General features: G+C 42.5%; 2 protein-coding genes across 22 annotated transcripts in view; one reads left to right on the top strand and one right to left on the bottom strand.

Moving 5' to 3' along the window:
- Positions 1–372: 372 nt before the first annotated feature.
- Positions 373–5042, top strand: TREML1 (triggering receptor expressed on myeloid cells like 1). 2 transcript variants are annotated; one of them, XM_086370507.1, is made up of 6 exons: positions 373–467; positions 655–987; positions 2978–3089; positions 3493–3578; positions 4071–4123; positions 4483–5042. In XM_086370507.1, the coding sequence occupies exons 1-6, from the start codon at positions 425–427 to the stop codon at positions 4795–4797; spliced, it is 942 nt and encodes a 313-aa protein (XP_086226633.1). In that variant the 5' UTR covers positions 373–424; the 3' UTR covers positions 4798–5042. The 2 variants fall into 2 exon arrangements, with proteins under 2 accessions (XP_086226633.1, XP_086226632.1); XM_086370506.1 differs by having other exon boundaries at positions 3490–3578.
- A 9215-nt stretch (positions 5043–14257) lies between these two features.
- Positions 14258–19864, bottom strand: part of LOC147346768 (adenylate cyclase type 10-like) — a 39076-nt gene continuing 33469 nt past the window's right edge. For 18 of the 20 annotated variants that reach the window (XM_086370660.1, XM_086370665.1, XM_086370661.1 and 15 more), the window contains 7 exons: positions 17505–17709; positions 17321–17417; positions 16736–16854; positions 16354–16471; positions 15715–15913; positions 15012–15216; positions 14258–14501 (listed from right to left, as the gene is read on the bottom strand). In XM_086370660.1, coding sequence (XP_086226786.1) covers positions 14437–14501; positions 15012–15216; positions 15715–15913; positions 16354–16471; positions 16736–16854; positions 17321–17417; positions 17505–17709 — 1008 coding nt within the window. In that variant the 3' untranslated portion in view covers positions 14258–14436. Of the gene's footprint in view, positions 14502–15011; positions 15217–15714; positions 15914–16353; positions 16472–16735; positions 16855–17320; positions 17418–17504; positions 17710–19864 lie in introns of those variants that run through there. The other 2 variants (XR_015152717.1, XR_015152718.1) reach the window with 1 other exon arrangement.

Raw genomic sequence — 19864 nt, 5'->3', positions numbered from 1 at the left:
TTTAAAATTAAGATGGACTCAGGCCCTGGGGAGGACACTTTACTTCCCTCCTTCACAGCTCTGCATCATCAGATTCTATATTTGGAATACCCTGAAGATCATCTTCCCCCTTTCTCTAATGCTCCCTGGTTGCCATAATCCTCCTCCCTGACTTCACTCCTTAGGGGCGCCCAGGATCCCAGGCTTCTGTATTTCCGTGGGCCTTCTCATTCTACCTCGCCCACTCCTATCTGGAGCACTGAGCCAACCAGAGCTTGGAACAGCTTCTTCTCCCCACCCATGGCGAGGCCCACCAGTGCCTGCTTCCCAACCCCATGGTCACTGAGAGCCCCACGTGAGTGTCTGAGGCCAAATTTCCTGCCCCCAGGGGAATGCTGTGTCAGTGCCCAGACGAGCCTCAGAGCTGACATCTCCCTGCCCAGCCATGGGCCCCAAACTGCTTCTGCTGCTGCTCCTGGGACTAGTAGGTAAGGTTTAGAAGGAGCTGCACTCTGGGCCCCATGTACCCTGCTCCATGCCCGGGGATAATTGGCATTGCCCTGGAAACAACTACATGTGTAGGCCCAGAAGTGGACCTCTAGACCCCTGACCCCCTGGGCAGTGGGTGGACCGGGAGGTGCCCTGCCTGACATTCCCTCAACCTTCCTTCCCTAGGCCAGGGCTTGGCCGGCAGCCTCCCGGAGCTGCTGCAGGCGCCCGTGGGGAGCTCCATCCTGGTGCAGTGCCACTACCGACTCCAGGACGTCAAGGCACGAAAGGTGTGGTGCCAGGTCCTGCCAGAGGGATGCCAGCCCTTGGTAACATCAACCGTGAATCGCGGGGTCCCAGCTGGCAGCCGCATATTTCTCACAGACCTGGGGGGCGGCCTGCTCCAGGTGGAGATGCTTGCCCTGCGGGAGGAGGATGCTGGCGAGTATGCCTGTGTGGTGGAGGGCCTCTCGGGAACCCAGACTGTGCACAGGGTCACTCTGGATGTGCTTCCTGCAGGTGAGCTATCCCAGCCTGGCCAGCAGCCCTGGCCTGCCCTCCTGCCCCAACCTGCCGCTCTTGGGTCCCTGGTGGGTGGGAGCCCTTGTGGGTGAGGAATATGGGCCAAATGCCCAATATTCTTTTGACAGCTCTGCAGGGAACGGAAGCCAAACCGGGTGAGAAGTCCGAGATAAATCAGCCAAAGAGCAGTCCCCTTTCCGCTCCTGCATGGGTGGGTCTCCCCACAGGAAGTCATATCCTTCTTCCCCCATTCAGGGCCTCATCCAGCATTTTCAACATACTCTACGCTGTTTTTTCCCCCTTAGAAATGTTTTAAACAAAGTTTTGATTCAGACATATCAACCGGAATTAATTTTTTGGTATATGTTCCAGGCTTAAGATTAATGGCTTAAAAACTACTGAATTTATACCTTATTTTATAAGTCTTCACTGAGCATCTAGTATGTGTCTCATGTAACAGGCAGGGTACATTCAATGGCTGGATTCCTTTGACTTATTCAGTTTTAAAAACAGAAAGAGTCTCATCAATATACAGTCGATATTCTCGACCCTATTTCAGTTTAGAAAGTACTCTTCACAGGATTCATTTTTACAGTCTATAACTTTCTCATGTCTAAATATTTACTAAAAGAACATTTAAAAGTATTAAATATTCCTCAGAAAAGTACAATATTGTAAAAAATAATTGTTCTGTTGGGAACATGGTCAGCTACCTGAGGAAGCAGACTGTTCTGCCTTCCTCTTACGGATGTTGACATCTTTTTCATTTTCAAGTATTCCTTTCTTAAGTAATTCATGCCAAAGGCCCAAAATAATGAAATCAAGACATTTTTTTCTTCTGTTTTTCTCCATCCGTTATGAGGAGGGACTAAGCTGTCATTAGAAATCTCTCTTGTGTCCACAATTATTACTCATATTATAAACATACTCCTGTTCGCTCTGGTTATCCTTTGTCCTCCCGCTTCCTTGACACTCTAAGGTCTAGTACCTCAAGGTTAGAACTTCCTAAATGGCAAATGGTCACAAGATAATGCACTGGGAAAGGGTGGCAGGGAGATGGGTACCCTCAGTGGGACATCTGAGGTGTGGGGACCCCAAGAGCTGTAGAGGATGGATATTCAGGCAAATGGGTAGAGCACAGTATCCAGGGAGGATATAGTGGTTTTAAAAACCAGATAAGGACATATGCCGCAAGACTGGGGTCAATGGTGTCTCAGTTCCTGGTTTAGCGTGGGGTGGGGAGTGGGAATGGTGAATGTCTAAGGACCAGGCAAGACAAGATCTCAGAGGATCTAGGAGGACTGCCGGGTTCCCAAGGCAGATCCTCAGGCCGACAGAAACAAACCCTGAGTCCCACAGACAGAAGCTGAGCACATTGTTGGAATGACAAAAAACTTGTCACAAAACTGAATCTCAGGGTCTAAGCCAAAGCTCTCAGCAAGTGTCAGTTGGCACTGTCATTTCAGGACTGACCCTGTGTTCCTTACCTCCAGAGCTTGGGATGGGGCTCAGCCAACCTGCAGGGTTGGTCACAAGGCTGCAGGTATGCAGAGAGGTCTAGTAGGCTGGGCCAAAGCCCCTTTAGAGACCAAGTGATGAGAGCTGGGAGCAAGGTCTCCAAGGAGGTCAGAGTAGAGAGGCCTATTCTGGGGTGGGGTAGGGAAGTGGGCACAGATAACACAGTGGGGTTTCTGCATAGTCTGAGCAGCCTGATTGAGATAAGGCACAGGGTGGGCAGGTAAAGGAGAAGAAATTCAGAGGGAGAGGTTGGGAGCTGGCGGCAGAGGGGAAGTGAGCATATTCACAATCAGATAAAGACTTAGACCTCTTGAATTAGAGGCCCCTTAAGGAATATCCAAAGTACCCCTTTGTATTTCTTACTCCTGACCTCCCTCGGTTCTCCTCCCCCAGTCCCTCAGCTCTCAGCAAGCCCTTGAACCCTGCTCTTGGTGGGTATGTGCTCAGTAACAACTTCCTTCTGCCTCAGCTCCTGCCCTGAAAGAGGAGGAGATCCATCAGGATGCGACTCTGGGTGAGAGCTCCTCTTTGGACTCTGTAGACAGCGACAGCCCTTTGGATACCAGCCAGGACAAGAAGAGGTATGACAAGAATTGTATGTGGGTGGCTAGGAAAGGATGATGGTGCAGATACAGCTTGTTTAGAGCCCCAGACTAAATTGAAAGGAAACCTTACAATTCTCTTCACTCCTGGGGAACTGCTCAACAGGTAGGCAGGTAGGTAGACAGACAGGCATACCTCTCTATTCCAGTTCAGCACTGAGCCCTTTATTCCAGTAGATCTCCAGTCAGGATACCCTGATAACGTGTCTCTCTTCTTCCCTGCTTGAGTCTGCCTGCCTCATTCCATTAAAAAAAAAGCTCTTTCTCCTGACCATGGCACACCAAGAATGGTGCCTCTGTGCCACTTCTCCAGGATTCCTGCCAAGCAGCTCCCTACCAGGTTCAGGGCTAAGCTCACTTCCTTCTTCGTGTGTCTCAGCAGAGCCTGGATTTGGGGTGCTGTGTTCCTGCTGGGCCTGCTGGTGATGGTGGCGGTGATGCTGCTTGCTGTGATGGCCAAAAGGAAAGGTGGGTAGCTCTCCACCTGTGTATCCCAGCAGGGGTCTTCCGGCCCTGTATCAGCCACTCCTGCATTTGAGGCTGGGAATCTAGGTCTGCTCCCCCTACAGATGGGCTTTGGCAAGTGCCCCCAGGCCCTACAATTCCCATGGCTGAAAGGTGGAGGAGAGTGAGGAGATTCCGTGGGAGGTGGCCTGGGGAGAGACAGGAATTGTAGAGGGTGAGACAGTGGCGCTGGGGACAGGTGGCTGGAAGAGGTGGGGGATTTCAGGAGATGGCTTGAGTGTTGAGACAGGATGAAGGGAGCTGTGGGAGCAGTAAGTGGGGGAGTTAGGGCTGGCTGGGGGTGGGGGCTGGGCAGATGGAAGGGGAAGACTTTGCTGGTGGGAGTGGGGATGTTTGAGTATGGGCTAGAACAGAGGTTGCCAAGGGTTCTGGAGAGTGCATGTGTGGAAGGCACTGAGTCGGCACAAGGAGCAGTCTGTGCTTCTGTTCTACCAGGAAACAGGTTTGCTGTTGGTGGACAATTTCAGAGCAGTGGAATCTCAAACACGGTAAGAAACCTCTGCAGGCCCCCAGCCAAATTCCCTAGACCCTCCCTCTACCATACTCGCTGACAAGTCCTGGGATGATCGGGTGGAGAAAAGACTGGGAACCCACATGAGGTCCAAAGCCACTTCTTAAATGCAGTAAACTGGCCAACTATAGTCTTCCACCTTCCCACTTTGCCATCCACTCACCCAGATTTAGGGAGATACTTGGGGCCTGAAAATCTTCACAGTGAAGCCATCTTGCCCACAGACATACTCAGGATTCTGGAGACAGTCCAGTGTGAACCTGGACTTCCCACCTCAAGGAACCGGGGCAGAGGGAGGCATTTTCTCTTTGCCTAACCGGCCTGCTTTTGTTATAGGCTCCCTCCTCAGTGGTCCAGCACATCAGTGACTCTGGACTGGCTGTTGATCTGCCATCAGATGTACCATATGTCAAGCTTGACTCACCACCTTCCTTTGATGACACCACTTACACCAGCCTTCCTCCTGATCCCCTGTCAGGGAAACTCCTACCCCTAGACCCACCCTGTGTGCCCCCTCTGCCTCCTAAGGTTGAGATCAGCTCCAAGCCTGTGACATACGCTACAGTCATCTTCCCTGGAATGGGCAAGAGTGGAGGAGCCTCCTGTGAGCCAGCCCAGGAGCCGCCTAACAGTCAGGCTCCACCCAGCTGAGCTGTTCACCATCCTGTATACCTGCAGATTAGCCCCAGGGTTTTGTGTAGCCATCCATGCAACCCATGCTCTAGATCCTTAGGCTATCAGATCTTTAGGATCTAAGGTCTTGACTTTTCTGACCTGGTAAGTAATACTTGGAATGACTGAGGTGTCCTGGGAAGCCAAGCCATGTCCTGGGAAACTAGCCATGTTAGTTCCTCTGCCATTATACCAAAGAACTAAATAAACTCTAAATGATAATATATGAGCTCTTGATGCTTGGGAGGGGATGAAAGGGCCCAGGTTTGACTGCTTGTGAACTGAAAAGACTGGTCCAGAGTTTGTGCTGTAATGCTCTCCTGCCAGCGGGGAAGTGATTTCCCTCCCTGGTCAGACTCCTACAATGCAGTCTGATTTAACGGGCGTGAAGGGGGATTTCTTCAAAAGCATTTCCTGCCTTTATCATGACACTTGAGAGTATAGATTCATTTGCTTGAGATAGAAATCTCCTGTTTTCTGCTTTATACCTTGTAAACAAGTGACATCTTACGATGTGACACATATGATGGGAGAAGGAGGACAATTCATCAGTGCCAGGTGCTGCTAGTGGTAAAGAACCCGCCCGCCAATGCAGGAGATGTAAGAGACATGGGTTCAACCCCTGGGTCAGGAAGATCCCCAGGAGCAGGAAATGGCAACCCACTCTAGTCTTCTTGCCTGGAGAATCCCACGGACAGAGAAGGCTGGTGGGGTCGCACAGAGTTGGACAAGACTGAAGTGACTTAGCAGAGTACAAAAGGAGCTCAGGACAGACAGGGTAGGAGAGATGGGGTTAAAAGGAAACAGGAGTAAGGCCAAAAACTGAAATAGATACCAAGCCTATTCCTTGGTAGAACAAAGGGTTTTCAAGCACCAGGAGATAAAAGATCTTCATCAGTTTTATCAGAGTTGGCTCTTTCTCAACTGTGTGGTCTTCTGGTAGCTCTGTTCCCTTAACTCTGAGCCTGGGAAGAGCCCAGTGAAGAAAAGGCATGCAGGTGGGGGAATAAGGAATAAATGGTAAATGTGTGGCCACAGTTAAGTGTAAATGAAAGCTAATCCAGGCTGGGTATAGGAAGGCCTTTAAGGTTTCTGCCATGACTTCTTCTTAAACTGTTTGAAAATATTTGTCCATATTGAGATGAGAGACTTAGATGGAGAAGAGGAGGTGCTCAGGAATCCAGTCTTTTACAATCATGAAGAACTGGGCAAAAAGAGGTTTTCACGGTCTGAACCATCTGGAAGGGCCCTAAGCTTAGTCTAGGTACATGAGGTGAAGAGACAGGCAGGGGCTGTGTAAGCCTAGTAATGCTATTTTCAGGGAGCTCTGGCAGGATGTTCTGGGCTTCCTTTGATAGAGTCTCAGCCTGTGACAGAACCTAAATTTACTCTGTCCCTTGTGGAGGCAGCAGCTCCCCACCAATCAACTAAGCCCTCATTTACCCTGGCTAAGATGACTGGGGACCTTCCTGGTGGGAAGGCAAGATGAGGGGAGGGCAGAATAAAGTCTAAAAAGCACCCCTCTGGGAGAAATGACTATAATTGGTCTGAATGTAACTTTTCAGAATGTGACAGAAGTAGAAGTATATTTAACAATGCAAAGGAAAATACTAAGATAATCAGTTGACTGGTAGAGAAGACTGAAGGAGGAAAGGGAAAGATATTAATTCCATCAATGCCTATGATAGCAAGTCTATGAATTATAGTCACAGAGTCACAGTTATAAAAGTAACTTCTAAAATGAAAATACTAAAATAAATTTCATTTATTTTATAAAAACAAAGTAAATGCAAATGACATGGTGAGATGACTGCTTCACATTAGAACCTTTGGAACTCAGTTAAAGAAGCTCTCAGAGAAAAATAAACACCTTTAACAAGAATTAAGCATCTTACTCAAACAGCTAATTAATTTTAAAGGAGAAAAATGACATAACTAACACATAAATAAAAGAGTTTATTCTTTGAAGTAAACTGAAATAAAGTGTTAGCTAACTTACTCAAGAAGATGGATGAAATAAACAACAAGGGGGAAATAACCGCAGATAAAAAGACAATAACAAAAAAATAAGAATATTTTGTGCTAGTGGTGGAGGAGTGGGAATGACTGTAAAGGGGCCTGAAAGAACTTTTGGGTGTAATTAAATGTTCTCCATCATGATTGTGGTAGTTACACAGTATATACATTTGTCCAAACCTATCCAATAGGCGTACCTTACTGCACATAAATTATATTTTGATAAAATTTATTTTATAAAGTATTTGAAAGGTCATTGGGGAATAGTTAGAACAATCTTAGAGAGAAAAGCTCTTTAAAGTATTATACAAAACTCAGAAGCCATAAAAGTATTCATAGATACATTACAACTGACACATTAAGATAAATTAAGATACTTTTCCCTCTATGACAAAACACCATAAATGAAAGTCAAAAGACAAAATAAGGAAAAATTTTGCAACCCATATAAAGGCAGAGGGCTCAATTCCCTAAAGAGGCAGAGGGCTCATTTCCCTGACTCCTACATATCAATTAGAAAACAAATACTTAATAGAATATGGTCACAGGATATATACCTACAGCTCATACAAAAAGAAATATAGACATAATAAAGATGTTTAACTTCATCTAAGGAAAATACAAGTTAAAAGTACATTGAGAGTAATTTTAAAAGAAAATGGTTAAAGAACTCTGAAAATTCTTGCCTTCAAAAAGAAACAAGAAAACTGGCAAAAATACTGTCAACTTTTTTGGAACTCTGGAAATTAACCAATGACTTGCATCAATCCAAGGAGTGTTTACTCAAGAAAAATGGCTTCCCCTTACCCCTATTTAAGAGATAACTTCATAAAGCAATAATTATATACCTGTGCTGATGGGCATACCATTTATTAAGATGTAACTTTTATGACAGTAACAATATGAAGAGGGAGAAAGAAGGAATGGGGCTATATACAATCAAATTTTTGTATTAATATATTATTGAAATTAAGTTATATTAATCTGAACTAGATTATTTTAAATTAAAATGCTAACTATAATTTCTACAGTAAGAAATAGTGCAAAATTATACAGTAAAAGAAATGACAAGGGAATTAAATTATCTAATATGACAAAAGACAGTGGTGAAATAAAGGAGAAAAAAGACATAAAACAAGTAGAAAACAAATAACAAACTGGAAGACATAAATCTTACCTTATCAGTAACTATACTGAATGTAAATAGATTAAACATCCTAATTAAAAGGCAGATATTGGCAAAATTGATTTAAAAAATATATGACTCCACTATATGCTGCTTCTAGAAGACAAACGTTAGATTGAAAAACACAAGTCTGCTGAAAGTAAAAGAATGGAAAAGCATATCATGCAAACTAGTTACAGAGCACTAGAGTAGCTATACTAATATCAGACAAAATAGGCTTTAGGGCAAAAATTGTTACTAGTGACAAAGGACATTTTATAATGAAAAAAGAATAAATCCACTAAGAAGATATAACAATTATAAATATATGTGTACCTAACAACAGAGTTTCAAAATACCTGAGGCAAAAACTGACAGAACTGAAGGGATAAATAAATTGTAATGGTTGTAGACTTCAATATTCTACTTTCAAAAACAATACAGCAAGGAGGTGGAAGAGCAACAACAAAAGAGTAGACATGAGTAACACTATAAACCAATAGGACCTCTCAGATATCTGCAGAACACACCACCCAACAAAGCAGAATACACATTCTCCTCAAATATACATGCAACAGTCTCTAGGATAGACCACATGCTTGACCATAATTAAGTCTAAATAAATTTAGAAGGACTGAAATTATATAAAGTATTTTTTCTGACCATAATGGTTTGAAACTAGAAGTCAATAACAGAAGCAAAATTTGGAAAGTCACAAATATGTGGAAATCAAACAACTCACTCACTCCTAAATAACAAATAGGAAAAAAGAAGAAATCACAACAGAAATTAGAAATGAATGAATGCTTTGAAATGAATGAATATAATTACGCAACATACCAAAAGTTAGGTGATTCAACAAAGACAGTGCTTAGAGGGAAATTTATAGTTGTAAACACCTATGTTAGAAAAAAAAAGAGAAGATTTCAAATTAATAACCTAATTTTCCACCTGAAGAAACTATAAATAAAAGAGCAAACTAAACTCAAAGCAAGCAGAAGGAAGAAAATAACAAAACTCAGAGCAGAAATAAATGAAATGGAGAACAGAAAAACAACAGAAAAAAAATCAACAAAACCAAAAGTCGGTTCTTTGACCAGATCACCAAAATTGACAAATCTTGGTTAGACTGGATAAGAAATAAAGGGAAGATGACTCAAATTACTAAATCAGAAATGAAAAGGGAAGAACTACTGACCTTATGAAATAAAAAGGATAAGAAATATTATGAACAATTGCATACCTTAGATAACTTAGATGAAATGGACAAATTCCTAGAAAGATGTAAACTACTGAAAATGACTTAAAGAGAAATAGAAAATCTATACCATGTAAAGAAGTTTAATTAGTAATCAAAAAACTTCCCACAAAGAGATGCTTAGGACCAGATGGCTTTTCTGGTGAGTTCGATCAAATACTGAATGAATTTTAAAACCAATCCTTCACAAACTCTTCAAAAAAAAAAAAAAAAAAAACGAAGAGAGGAAGGAATACTTACCAACTCATTTCTATGAGAGCAGTTTTACTTATATACAAAAACCAGACAAAGAGATTACAAGAAAACTATAGGCCAACATTATTTATGAATGTAGATGCAAAAAATCTTCAGTGAAACAGTGGCAGATAGGACGTGGGAACAAATAGAAAGGATTACAGACCATGACAAAGCAAGACTTATTCTAGAAGTGAATGCCAGGTTGGTTCTACATTTGAAAATCAGTATGATACATCATATTAATAGAAACTCCTTCTGCCAAACTACATGATCATTTCAATGGGTGACAGAAAAAGTGTTTGATAAAACCCAACACTCTATCATGATAAAAACACTCAACAAACTAGGAATAGCACAGGACTTCATCAACCTGATAAAGAACATCTATAAATAATTCACAGCTAACATCATACTTAAAGGTGAAAAACTAAAAAGTTTTCCCCAATAGTTGAGAACAAGACAAAGATGTCCTCTCTTGTCACTTTTATTCAACATTATACTATAGGTTCTAGCAAGTGCAGTTAAACAAGAAAAATAAAAGCCATCTAGATTGGAAAGGAAGAAGTAAAATTATCTCCATTTGCAGATGACATGATCTTGTATATAAAAAAGGCTAAGAAATCCACTCACCCCCCCAAAATTTAGAGTTAACAAATTAGTTCAGCAAATTTGTACCCTGAAAAAAAGTTTCAGGATACAAAACCAATACGTGAAAATCAGTTTTATCTCTATATTCTAGCAATGAACAACTCAAAATGAAATTAAGAAAACAACTCTATATACAATAGTATCAAGAATAATAAAATTATTTAGGCATAAATTTCACAAAATAGGAGTAAGGCTGGTGCATTAAAAACTACAAAACATTACTGAAAGAAATTAAGGAAGAAATTAAGGAATATATGGAAAAGATATGTCACTTTCATGGATTAGAAAACTTGGTGCCCACTCTCACCACTTCTATTCAACATAGTTTTGGAAGTCCCAGTCACAGCAATCAGAAGAAAAAGAAATAAAAGGAATCCAGATTGGAAATGAAGAAGTAAAATTCTCACTATCTACAGATGACATGATCCTCTACATAGAAAACCCTAAAGACACCACCAGAAAATTACTAGAGCTAATTAATGAACATAGTAAAGTTTCAGGATATAAAATTAATACACAGAAATCCCTTGCATTCCTATACACTAATAATGAAAAGACAGAAGGAGAAATTAAGGAAACAATCCCATTCACTGTCGCAATGAAAAGAATAAAATGCTTAGGAATACATTTACCTAAAGAAACAAAAGACCCATATATAGAGAAAACTATAAAACACTGATGAAAGAAATAAAAGATGACACAAATAGATGGAGAAACACATGTTTGTGGATTGGAAGAATCAATATAATGAAAATGAGTACACTACCCAAAGCAATCTATAGATTCAACGCAATCCCTAGCAACCTACCAATGGTATTTTTCACAGAACTATAACAAATCATTTCACAATGTGTATGGAAACACACACAAAAAACTCAAATAGCCAAAGTAATCTTGAGAAAGAATGGAACTGGAGGAAACAACCTTCCTGACTTCAGATTCTACTACAAAGCTGCAGTCATCCAGACAGTATGGTACTGGCACAAAGACAGAAATATAGATCAATGGAACAAAAAAAGCCCCGGGATAAATCCATGCACCTATGGACACCTTATCTTTGACAAAGGAGGCAAAAATATACAATGGAGAAAACACAATCTCTTTAACAAGTGGTGCTGGGAAAACTGGTCAACCACATGTAAAAGAATGAAACTAGAACACGTTTTAACACCATACACAAAAATAAACTCAAAATGGATTAAAGATCTAAATGTAAGACCAGAAACTTTAAAACTTTTAAATGAAAACATACGCAGAATGCTCTATGACATAAAGCACAGCAAGATCCTCTATGATCCACCTTCCAGAGTAACAGAAATAAAAACAAAAATAAACGGGACATAATTAAACTTAAAAGCTTTTGCACAGTGAAGGAAACAATAAGCAAGGCAAAATGGCAGCCTTCAGAATGGTAGAAAATAATAGCAAATGAAGCAACTGACAAAGAATTAATCTCCAAAATATACAAGTAGCTTATGCAGCACAATACCAGAAAAATGAACCCAATCAAAAAGTCAGCCCAAGAACTAAACAGACATTTTTCCAAAGAAGACATACAGATGGCTAATAAACACATGAAAAGATGCTCAACATCACTCATTATCAGGGAAATGCAAATCAAAACCACAATGAGGTACCATCTCACACTGGTCAGAATGACCACCATCAAAAAATCTATAAACAATAAATGCTGGAGAGGGTGTGGAGAAAAGGGGACCTTCTTACACTGTTGGTGGGAATGGAGAACAGTGTGGAGATTCCTTAAAAAACTGGAAATAGAACTGCCATACGACCCAGCAATTTCACTGCTGAGCATACACACCAAGGAAAGCAGAATTGAAAGACACACATGTACCACAATGTTCATTGCAGCACTGTTTACAATAGCTAGGACATGGAAGCAAACTAGATGTCCATTGGCAGACAAATGGAAAAGGAAGCTGTGGTAGGCATACACAATGGAATATTACTCAGCTATAAAGAAGAACACATCTGAGTCAGTTCTAATGAGGTGGATGAAACTGGAGCCTATTATACAGAGTGAAGTAAGCCAGAGAAAGAAACACCAATACAGTATATTATGCTTATATATGGAATTTATGGTGACAATGATCCTATAAGCAAGACAGCAAAAGAGACACAGATGTAAAGAACAGACTTTCGGACTCTGTGGGAGAAGGTAAGGGTGGGATGATTTAAGAGAATAGCATTGAAACATGTATATTACCATATGTGAAATAGATGACCACTGCAAGTTTGATGCATGAAGCAGGGCACTCAAAACCAGTGCTCTGGGACAACCCGGAGGGATGGGGTGAGAGGGAGGGGGGATTCAGGATGGTGGGGACACATGTGCAGCCATGGCTGATTCACGTTGATGTATGGCAAAAACCACCACAATATTGTAAAGTAATTATCTTACAATCAAATAAGTAAAATTTTTAAAAAGAAAACTTAATAATGCTGATAGCAGTTCTCTGCAAATTGATTTACAGAGTCAACATATTCTATCAAAATTACAGCTGTCCTTTTTGTAGAAACTGGCAAGCTGATAGTGATATGGAAATACAAGGGACCCAGAACAGTCAAAACAATCTTGAAAAAGAATAATAAAGTTGGAAGACTCACATTTCCTGATTTTAAAACTTACTACAAAGCTGCAATAATCAGGACTGTGTGGCTTGCCATAAGGATAGCTATATAGGCCAGTGCAACAGAATTGAGAGTTCAGAAATAAACCCATATGTCTAATAAAACCATACATCAACAAGAGTACTTGGGGACTCCCCTGGTGATCCAGTGGTTAAGACTCTAAGCTTCCACAGCAGGGGACCTGGGTTTGAACCCTGGTCAGGGAACTAAAGATCCCTGCCATGCCACGCAGTGCAGCCAAAACAAAACCAATAAATAAATCTTATTAAAACATAAAAATGACAGTATTTACTTAAATGGGAGAGGAATAGTCTTTTTAACAAATGGTGCTTTTTAACAAATGCAGCAGCTTAGATAGTGTATACCCACACGCAAAAGAATGAGGGAAACTTAACTTTCACTATATGCAAAAATGAACTCAAAATAATCAAAGACCTAAATAAAAGCTAGAACTATAAAACTCTTAGAAGAAAACAGAGGAAAAAATCTTTGTGACTTAAGATGAGCAATGGTTTCTAAGATATGACACCAAAGCTGCTGCTGCTGCTGCTGCTGCTAAGTCGCTTCAGTCGTGTCCGACTCTGTGCGACCCCAGAGACAGCAGCCCACAAGCGGCCAAAAACCAAAAATAGATAAATTGGACTTCATCAAAACAAAACACTCTTGTGCTATAAAACAATACCACCATGAATGTGAAAAGACAACTTACAGAATAAGAGAAAATATTTATAAATCAAATCTGATAAGGGTTTAGCATCCAGAATATATAAGAAATTCTTCAAGCTCAATGATAAAAAGGCAAATATTCCAATAACAAATGGGCAGAGGATCTGAATAGACATTTCTCCAAGAAGACATACAAATGGCCAATAAGCTTATAAAAAATGAACATCATTAGTCATTAAGGAAATGCAACTCAACACCACAATGAGATATCACTTCACAATCACAAGAATGGCTATATAAAAAAACAAGCAAATAACAATTGTTTGTGAAGATGTGAAAAACTGGAACCCTTACACATTGTTGCTGGAAATATAAGTGGTATAGCAACTTAGGAGAAAATATGACAGTTCCTTGAAGAGCTAAACAGAGAGCATCTGCATGACCTAACAATTCCTTTCCTGGGTATATACCGAAAAGAACTGAAACATATGTTTAAACCAAAACCTGCACACAAATGTTTATAGTGGCTTTATTCATAATAACCAAAAAGCAGAACCAAGCCAATATCCATTAGTGCATGAACAGATAAGCAAAATGTGGCATGTCCATATAATGGAATGTTATCCAGCCACAAAAGGAAATGCTGCAGCACGGAAGAATTACCTGTTAACAGACTCACCTTATATAAGATGGAAGCAGCTTAATCCCAAAGCTTCCCTGGCCTCTGGCCTAGCTCTGGTTCTAGTAATAATTTCTGCCCCAGTTGCATTAATGAAGAGAGTTAAGAAAGATCTAAATTTCATGCTTTAGAAACACATGCTTTTATTTTTATGAAGATATACAGATAGTGGCGAATGTAAAAGGCTAGCATATTTAATATGTACATATATAGCATCTTAAAAAGGAGACTTGGTGGCATATCTTTGTGTTACATGTTATAAAAGAATCATGGTCCCTTCAGAGGATTTTTGTTTGATTAACAGATACATTCTTGAATTTCTTCTTTATCCTTCTTGTTGACATCAGCCTCTCTGACAAATCCTGAAAATAGGAACATAAAGAGTAATACAAACACAAAGAATTTCCTTGGCTATTACAAATTTAACTCATGGCCTGGAAAAAGGAGATTTGCTGGGTCCTAAAGTAAGAAACTATATTCTCTCCTTTTTCTTGCTCATTTCTTATCATTCACCTTCACAGACATTACACTGTGATTTCTAAGGCCTTCTTTCTCCCTTAGTGATCATCCAGCTACTCCACGGAAACAACTTATTTGTTTGCGCTTGGACCAAAGGGGAATTTCCTATGCCTAAGAGTTACAGATGCTGAAGCAAAGGGCTGACAGAGGCTCTTACACGCCTTATATAAAGGGGTCTCTGTTGAGGCGGAGGCTGGCACAGTGAGAGAATGACAACTACCTCTAAAGCAAGGACTAATCCTCATATCTGCATGTCCCTTCTTATTTGGACATGGCTTTTAACTGCTTATGAGTAAGAATCTGAGACTGTTCTTTATGTCTCTCAGACAAGAGTTCCAGAAAGGAATGCTTACTCTGTATTTCCAAATTTTGTTCAAAGGAGTTATTTTCCTCCAGGAATTCTCCCTCTATCCAAATCCTGGTCAGGCAGGTGTCAAAAGGTCTGATGATGCTGGTCAAGGACACATTTCCATTTCTCATTACAAAGGCTTTAAGCTCAGAGACCCACTGGTGATAGACAGGGCAGGTCACACATCGAGAGAAAAACTCCTTAAAGTACTGAAAGGAAAGGAAGGTCCATTAGCTCAGGGATTAGTACTTTCTTTCCTCCACTCCACTCCATCAGAACTTACTGCAGTTCCCACTCAGCACACTCACTCAGGGCTGGGGGAACAGGAAGGAGTTACTGATGGTCAAGGAGGGCCAGAAAGTCTGTTCTCAGATACAGAGGACCTGGAATGTTTTAGATTCAGAAGGAAAGGATGTAGGGAAATGTGTCAAACTATAGACAAAGCCAGAGTGGTCTACTGAGAAGGGCTAAGTGTCAACATTTTAATGGCATTGGGTAGTAGCTTTTGCAAATCCAGTAAGAAATCCAGTCCTGATCTACATGCAAGAATATCTGGGAGGATACATGAGATAGGTGGACAGAGTCCACACCTGGGTTCAAGGAGGAAAAAGAGACCAAGGAAGCAAGGAGAAGAGTAAGGGAGAGAGGCAGGTGGCAGAAAGAGTACCATGCCTTAGGTGTTAGTTGAGGATAACGGAGACAGGTACCGTGAGGGTTTGGCGGCGAGTCTCTGGGAGAGTTTGCAGGAAGACATCTTCTGGCATTTTCTGTAAAATTAGCACCTGGCACTCTAGGAATCGGACAAAGCCATGGGAACCAAATAGTGAGGCATTGGTTCTTTTCACCAACTGGCGAGCCTTGGAGAAGTGGTACTGAAACTGATTCCACTGTAAGTCCTGGGCAAACCTGAAGGGAAAGAACCACAGCTCTCAGCTATCTCCCCTAACTGCCCACTATGGGTCCTCCACAGAACCGTCACTACTCTAAGGCTCTAAGACCTCCTTCAGTCAGATTTGTGATTCTGGTAAGGGGCCAAGGCTACACAACTCTTGTGTAAGGAGGTTCAAAAGAAAACCAATGATATACAGCTTTGCCATGGATTATCTCACACTTAAATGTAACTCTAAACTGAACCCTTAATCTATGAACCCAAACCTCTTAAGGGACAAGAACAACCCTTCCAATAATGTGGGGGGAAATGGGAGGTGAATGGTCTTTAGAAATGGGTTGGAGATGTGGAACCATCCTGCCTTGTAGGGCAAAAGCAATAGCTTAAATGAGTTCATGGTGTCTTCAAACTTACCCTTTCCCACAGCCCTGAGTAAGACTCTGATATGCTACATTACCACATGGCCAGAGAGGACTGGACCCCCAGCATGACACTGCTCTGAGAATTTAGAATGCAGCTGTGCTCATAGCGTTGAATGAAATGCAGACATTCCCCAAAGGGCCGACACAGCCATCCTGTGGACAGAGAGAGTAACCAGGCTAGTAGTATAAGTTGTCAACTACAAAGTGGTATATAAGGTGCGTGGTCCAGGGGAGGGGACACCACCTCAAAAGCAGGCACCCTGAATCACAATGTGGTTCCTAGACTTTAAGGAACAAGGGTCAGGAGCAGAGGCCATGCCCAAAGGACAGGCCCATGAGTGCCTGTGTGCCAAACCCAGGGCCCCACCTGGGGTCTGAATCCCTCAGGAATACAGCAGAGCCCTGCACAAGATTTACCTTTTCCGTAGAGCAGCAGATCTAAGCAAGCAGAATAGAAGCAGGCCTGGCCAAGGACATCATGACTCTGGGAAATGAGCACCCATTGACTCTCCAGCACGTGGACACACAGATCAAACCTGCCGAGAGACAGAGCCACTGGGACCAGCTGGAGAATGGGAAGGGCTGTACAGGAGAGGAAGGGATCTTACACCTTCAAGGTGGCCTAACAGCCCCTAGATCTCCATCCCGTTCTATTTATATAGAGAGCATCTGTGCCTGGGATCAGACCTATCTCTAAGCAAAGGAAGTGGGAAAATGACTCTGAAACAACTCCCACGGTCTTGAGCTATTGCCAATTACCGACCTCCCTGCAGTAAAACGCATGCGGGGGATGGAGGGAAGGGGGTGGAATATCTAGTGCCCAGACTCTGAATTTCTACTCCTGACCCCTCAAACTTAAGACAATGTTTCTGGAGGACTACCAGAGACAGTCCTGGCTGTGGAGACAAGACAGCTTCTCCTTCTCCACTCTAAACTGCTCTGGTAGGTCATAATCTCCCCTCTGAGGCAACAACTACAAAGGACAGAAAAGGATCTTAATACTTCTTCTTCAGAAATGCAGATCTGAAGAGAACTGAGAGAACCAGGTTCTCCAGAGCTGGTTTCTTGAGGTGTCTGCATATCTCATGAGCTTGAAAACCTAAGGAGGTTAAAGAGCATCGTGAGGTCTAGAGGTGCGCCTGGCCTCTCTAAAAGCCCCAGGCCCACCAGCCCCAGGCCCCATTACCCAGCTTGATGGAGAAGTCGAGATGCCCAAGGCAGAGTTTGGTGTAGGCCAAGGCCTGCATGAGCTGGGCTGTGGCCAACAGTCCCTCCCTGGAGAACCAGCACAGGCTGCTTTTCTGAATGGCCAGCTGCTCATGGTACAGCCACTTCTCCTTGTCACCCACGTTCTGGGAGAACTGGGAGAGGGCCACATAGGTAGAGACAACCTGTGGGACAACAAACATGGGGTGAATATCCAGACTGCACAGTCAGGCTGCAGCTCCAGCTCGTCCCTTTTCTGGTTAAGAGCCCCCGCGTGCCTGCTATTCACTCTGTGTAGCACTCCTGGGAGCCACTGCTCACCTCAACTCCAGCTGTGAAAACACGCTCCTTCCCACCCCTACGTTTTTGATTTGACCATTGTCACTGCTTGTTCTTTAAACAGCTTCCTCCATCTGCCCCTTTTCTTTTCCCCAATCCTAGACTTTCCCCTTCAAAATGCTGCTCAGACTGCACCTCTTCTGTTTTCTCTAAACGAAGCCTCTAATTGCTCCTTAGAACTCTACAGAACTGCCGCCTAGATCTCTGTCATCAGTTGTACATTTAACATCATTTGATGACACTCTTCTAAGTAGACTCTGTCACTCCTCCTCTAAGAATTTTCCAACAGCTTCTCATCTTTGGAGTAAAAGCCAAAACTCCCACAGTGGCCACAAGGCCTGCACCATCTGCCACCCCCTCCCTGGCCTCTCTGACTCACCTCCTGGCTCTTTCTCTTCTCACTCCCCTCCAGTCACACTGGCCCCTGCACTACTCCTCAACACAGAGGGCAGGCCTTGTGCATTCACTCTGCCTTCCTCCTGCCCACTCTTCTCCCAGGTGGCCTCTTCTCCCATGTGGCCTACTTTCTCATCTCCTTCAGATAGTTGCCCAAATGCTACCTGCTCGGTGAGGCTTTCCCTACAACCTTATTAAAACTGCACCCCTAGTTTCCAGAACTCTATGTCCTCTGGCCTCTGCTTAATTTATTTCATTGCATTTATTATCACCTAACATACTTAAAGCTCAACATTCAGAAAACGAAGATCATGGCATCCGGTCCCATCACTTCATGGGAAATAGATGGGGAAACAGTGGAAACAGTGTCAGACTTTATCTTTTTGAGCTCCAAAATCACTGCAGATGGTGACTGCAGCCATGAAATTAAAAGATGCTTAGTCCTTGGAAGGAAAGTTGTGACCAACCTAGATAGCATATTCAAAAGCAGAGACATTACTTTGCCAACAAAGGTCCGTCTAGTCAAGGCTATGGTTTTTCCAGTGGTCATGTATGGATGTGAGAGTTGGACTGTGAAGAGAGCTGAACACCGAAGAATTGATGCTTTTGAACTATGGTGTTGGAGAAGACTCTTGAGAGTCCCTTGGACTGCAAGGAGATCCAACCAGTCCATTCTAAAGGAGATCAGTCCTGGGTGTTCTTTGGAAGGAATGATGCTAAAGCTGAAACTCTAGTACTTTGGCCACCTCATGCGAAGAGTTGACTCATTGGAAAAGACTCTGATGCTAGGAGGGATTGGGGGCAGGAGGAGAAGGGGATGACAGAGGATGAGATGGCTGGATGGCATCACTGACTCGATGGACGTGAGTTTGAGTGAACTCTGGGAGTTGGTGATAGACAGGGAGGCCTGCCGTGCTGTGATTCATGGGGTCGCAAAGAGTCGGACACGACTGAGCGACTGAACTGAACTGAACTGAACATATCAAATATTATGTTTCCCTGGAACTAAGATCTAGTGTCTGGTACAGAGTAAGTAAAAGTCGTTCAGTTGTGTTTGACTCTTTGTGACCCCACGGACTATACAGTCCATGAATTCTCTAGTCCAGAATACTGAAGCGGGTAGCCTTTCCCTTCTCCAGGGGATCTTCCCAACCCAGGGATTGAACCCACATTGCAGGCGGGTTCTTTACCAACTGAGCTATCAGGGAAATCTGGTATAGAATAGGTGTTCATCAAATATTTGTTGAGCAAATGGGTACATATATATATAGACACTAAAATTAGGAAGACATATTTCCCTTTCTTCTTTTTCCCTAAGTCAGCAAATCTTATCCTTATTTGTGGACTGGCTTGAGAATCTGATGGAAGCTATGACCCCTTCCCTACTTCTGATCACTCCTTAAATACTCTTTTGTACACACAAATACACACTAAGGTCAACATTCAGTTCAGAGGGTACACAGATAGTATCATACATGAAAGCCTCCCTATAAACTGCAAAATGAGAACCCTGCTCAAACACACAATCAGCAACGTCCTGTTAAGTCTGGGTTACCGTGGAACCATGCTTCACCAGGGACTTGACAGGGTCTCTCCCCTGAGCAT

This window comes from Bos grunniens, chromosome 23 (genome assembly GCF_055505025.1).
Source record: "Bos grunniens cultivar Pamir isolate PY7600 chromosome 23, Bosgru_T2T1.0, whole genome shotgun sequence".
Classification (NCBI taxonomy): Eukaryota; Metazoa; Chordata; class Mammalia; order Artiodactyla; family Bovidae; genus Bos; species Bos grunniens.
The sequence above is the reverse complement of the archived record's forward strand: the minus strand, read 5'-3'. Positions and strand labels throughout refer to the sequence as shown.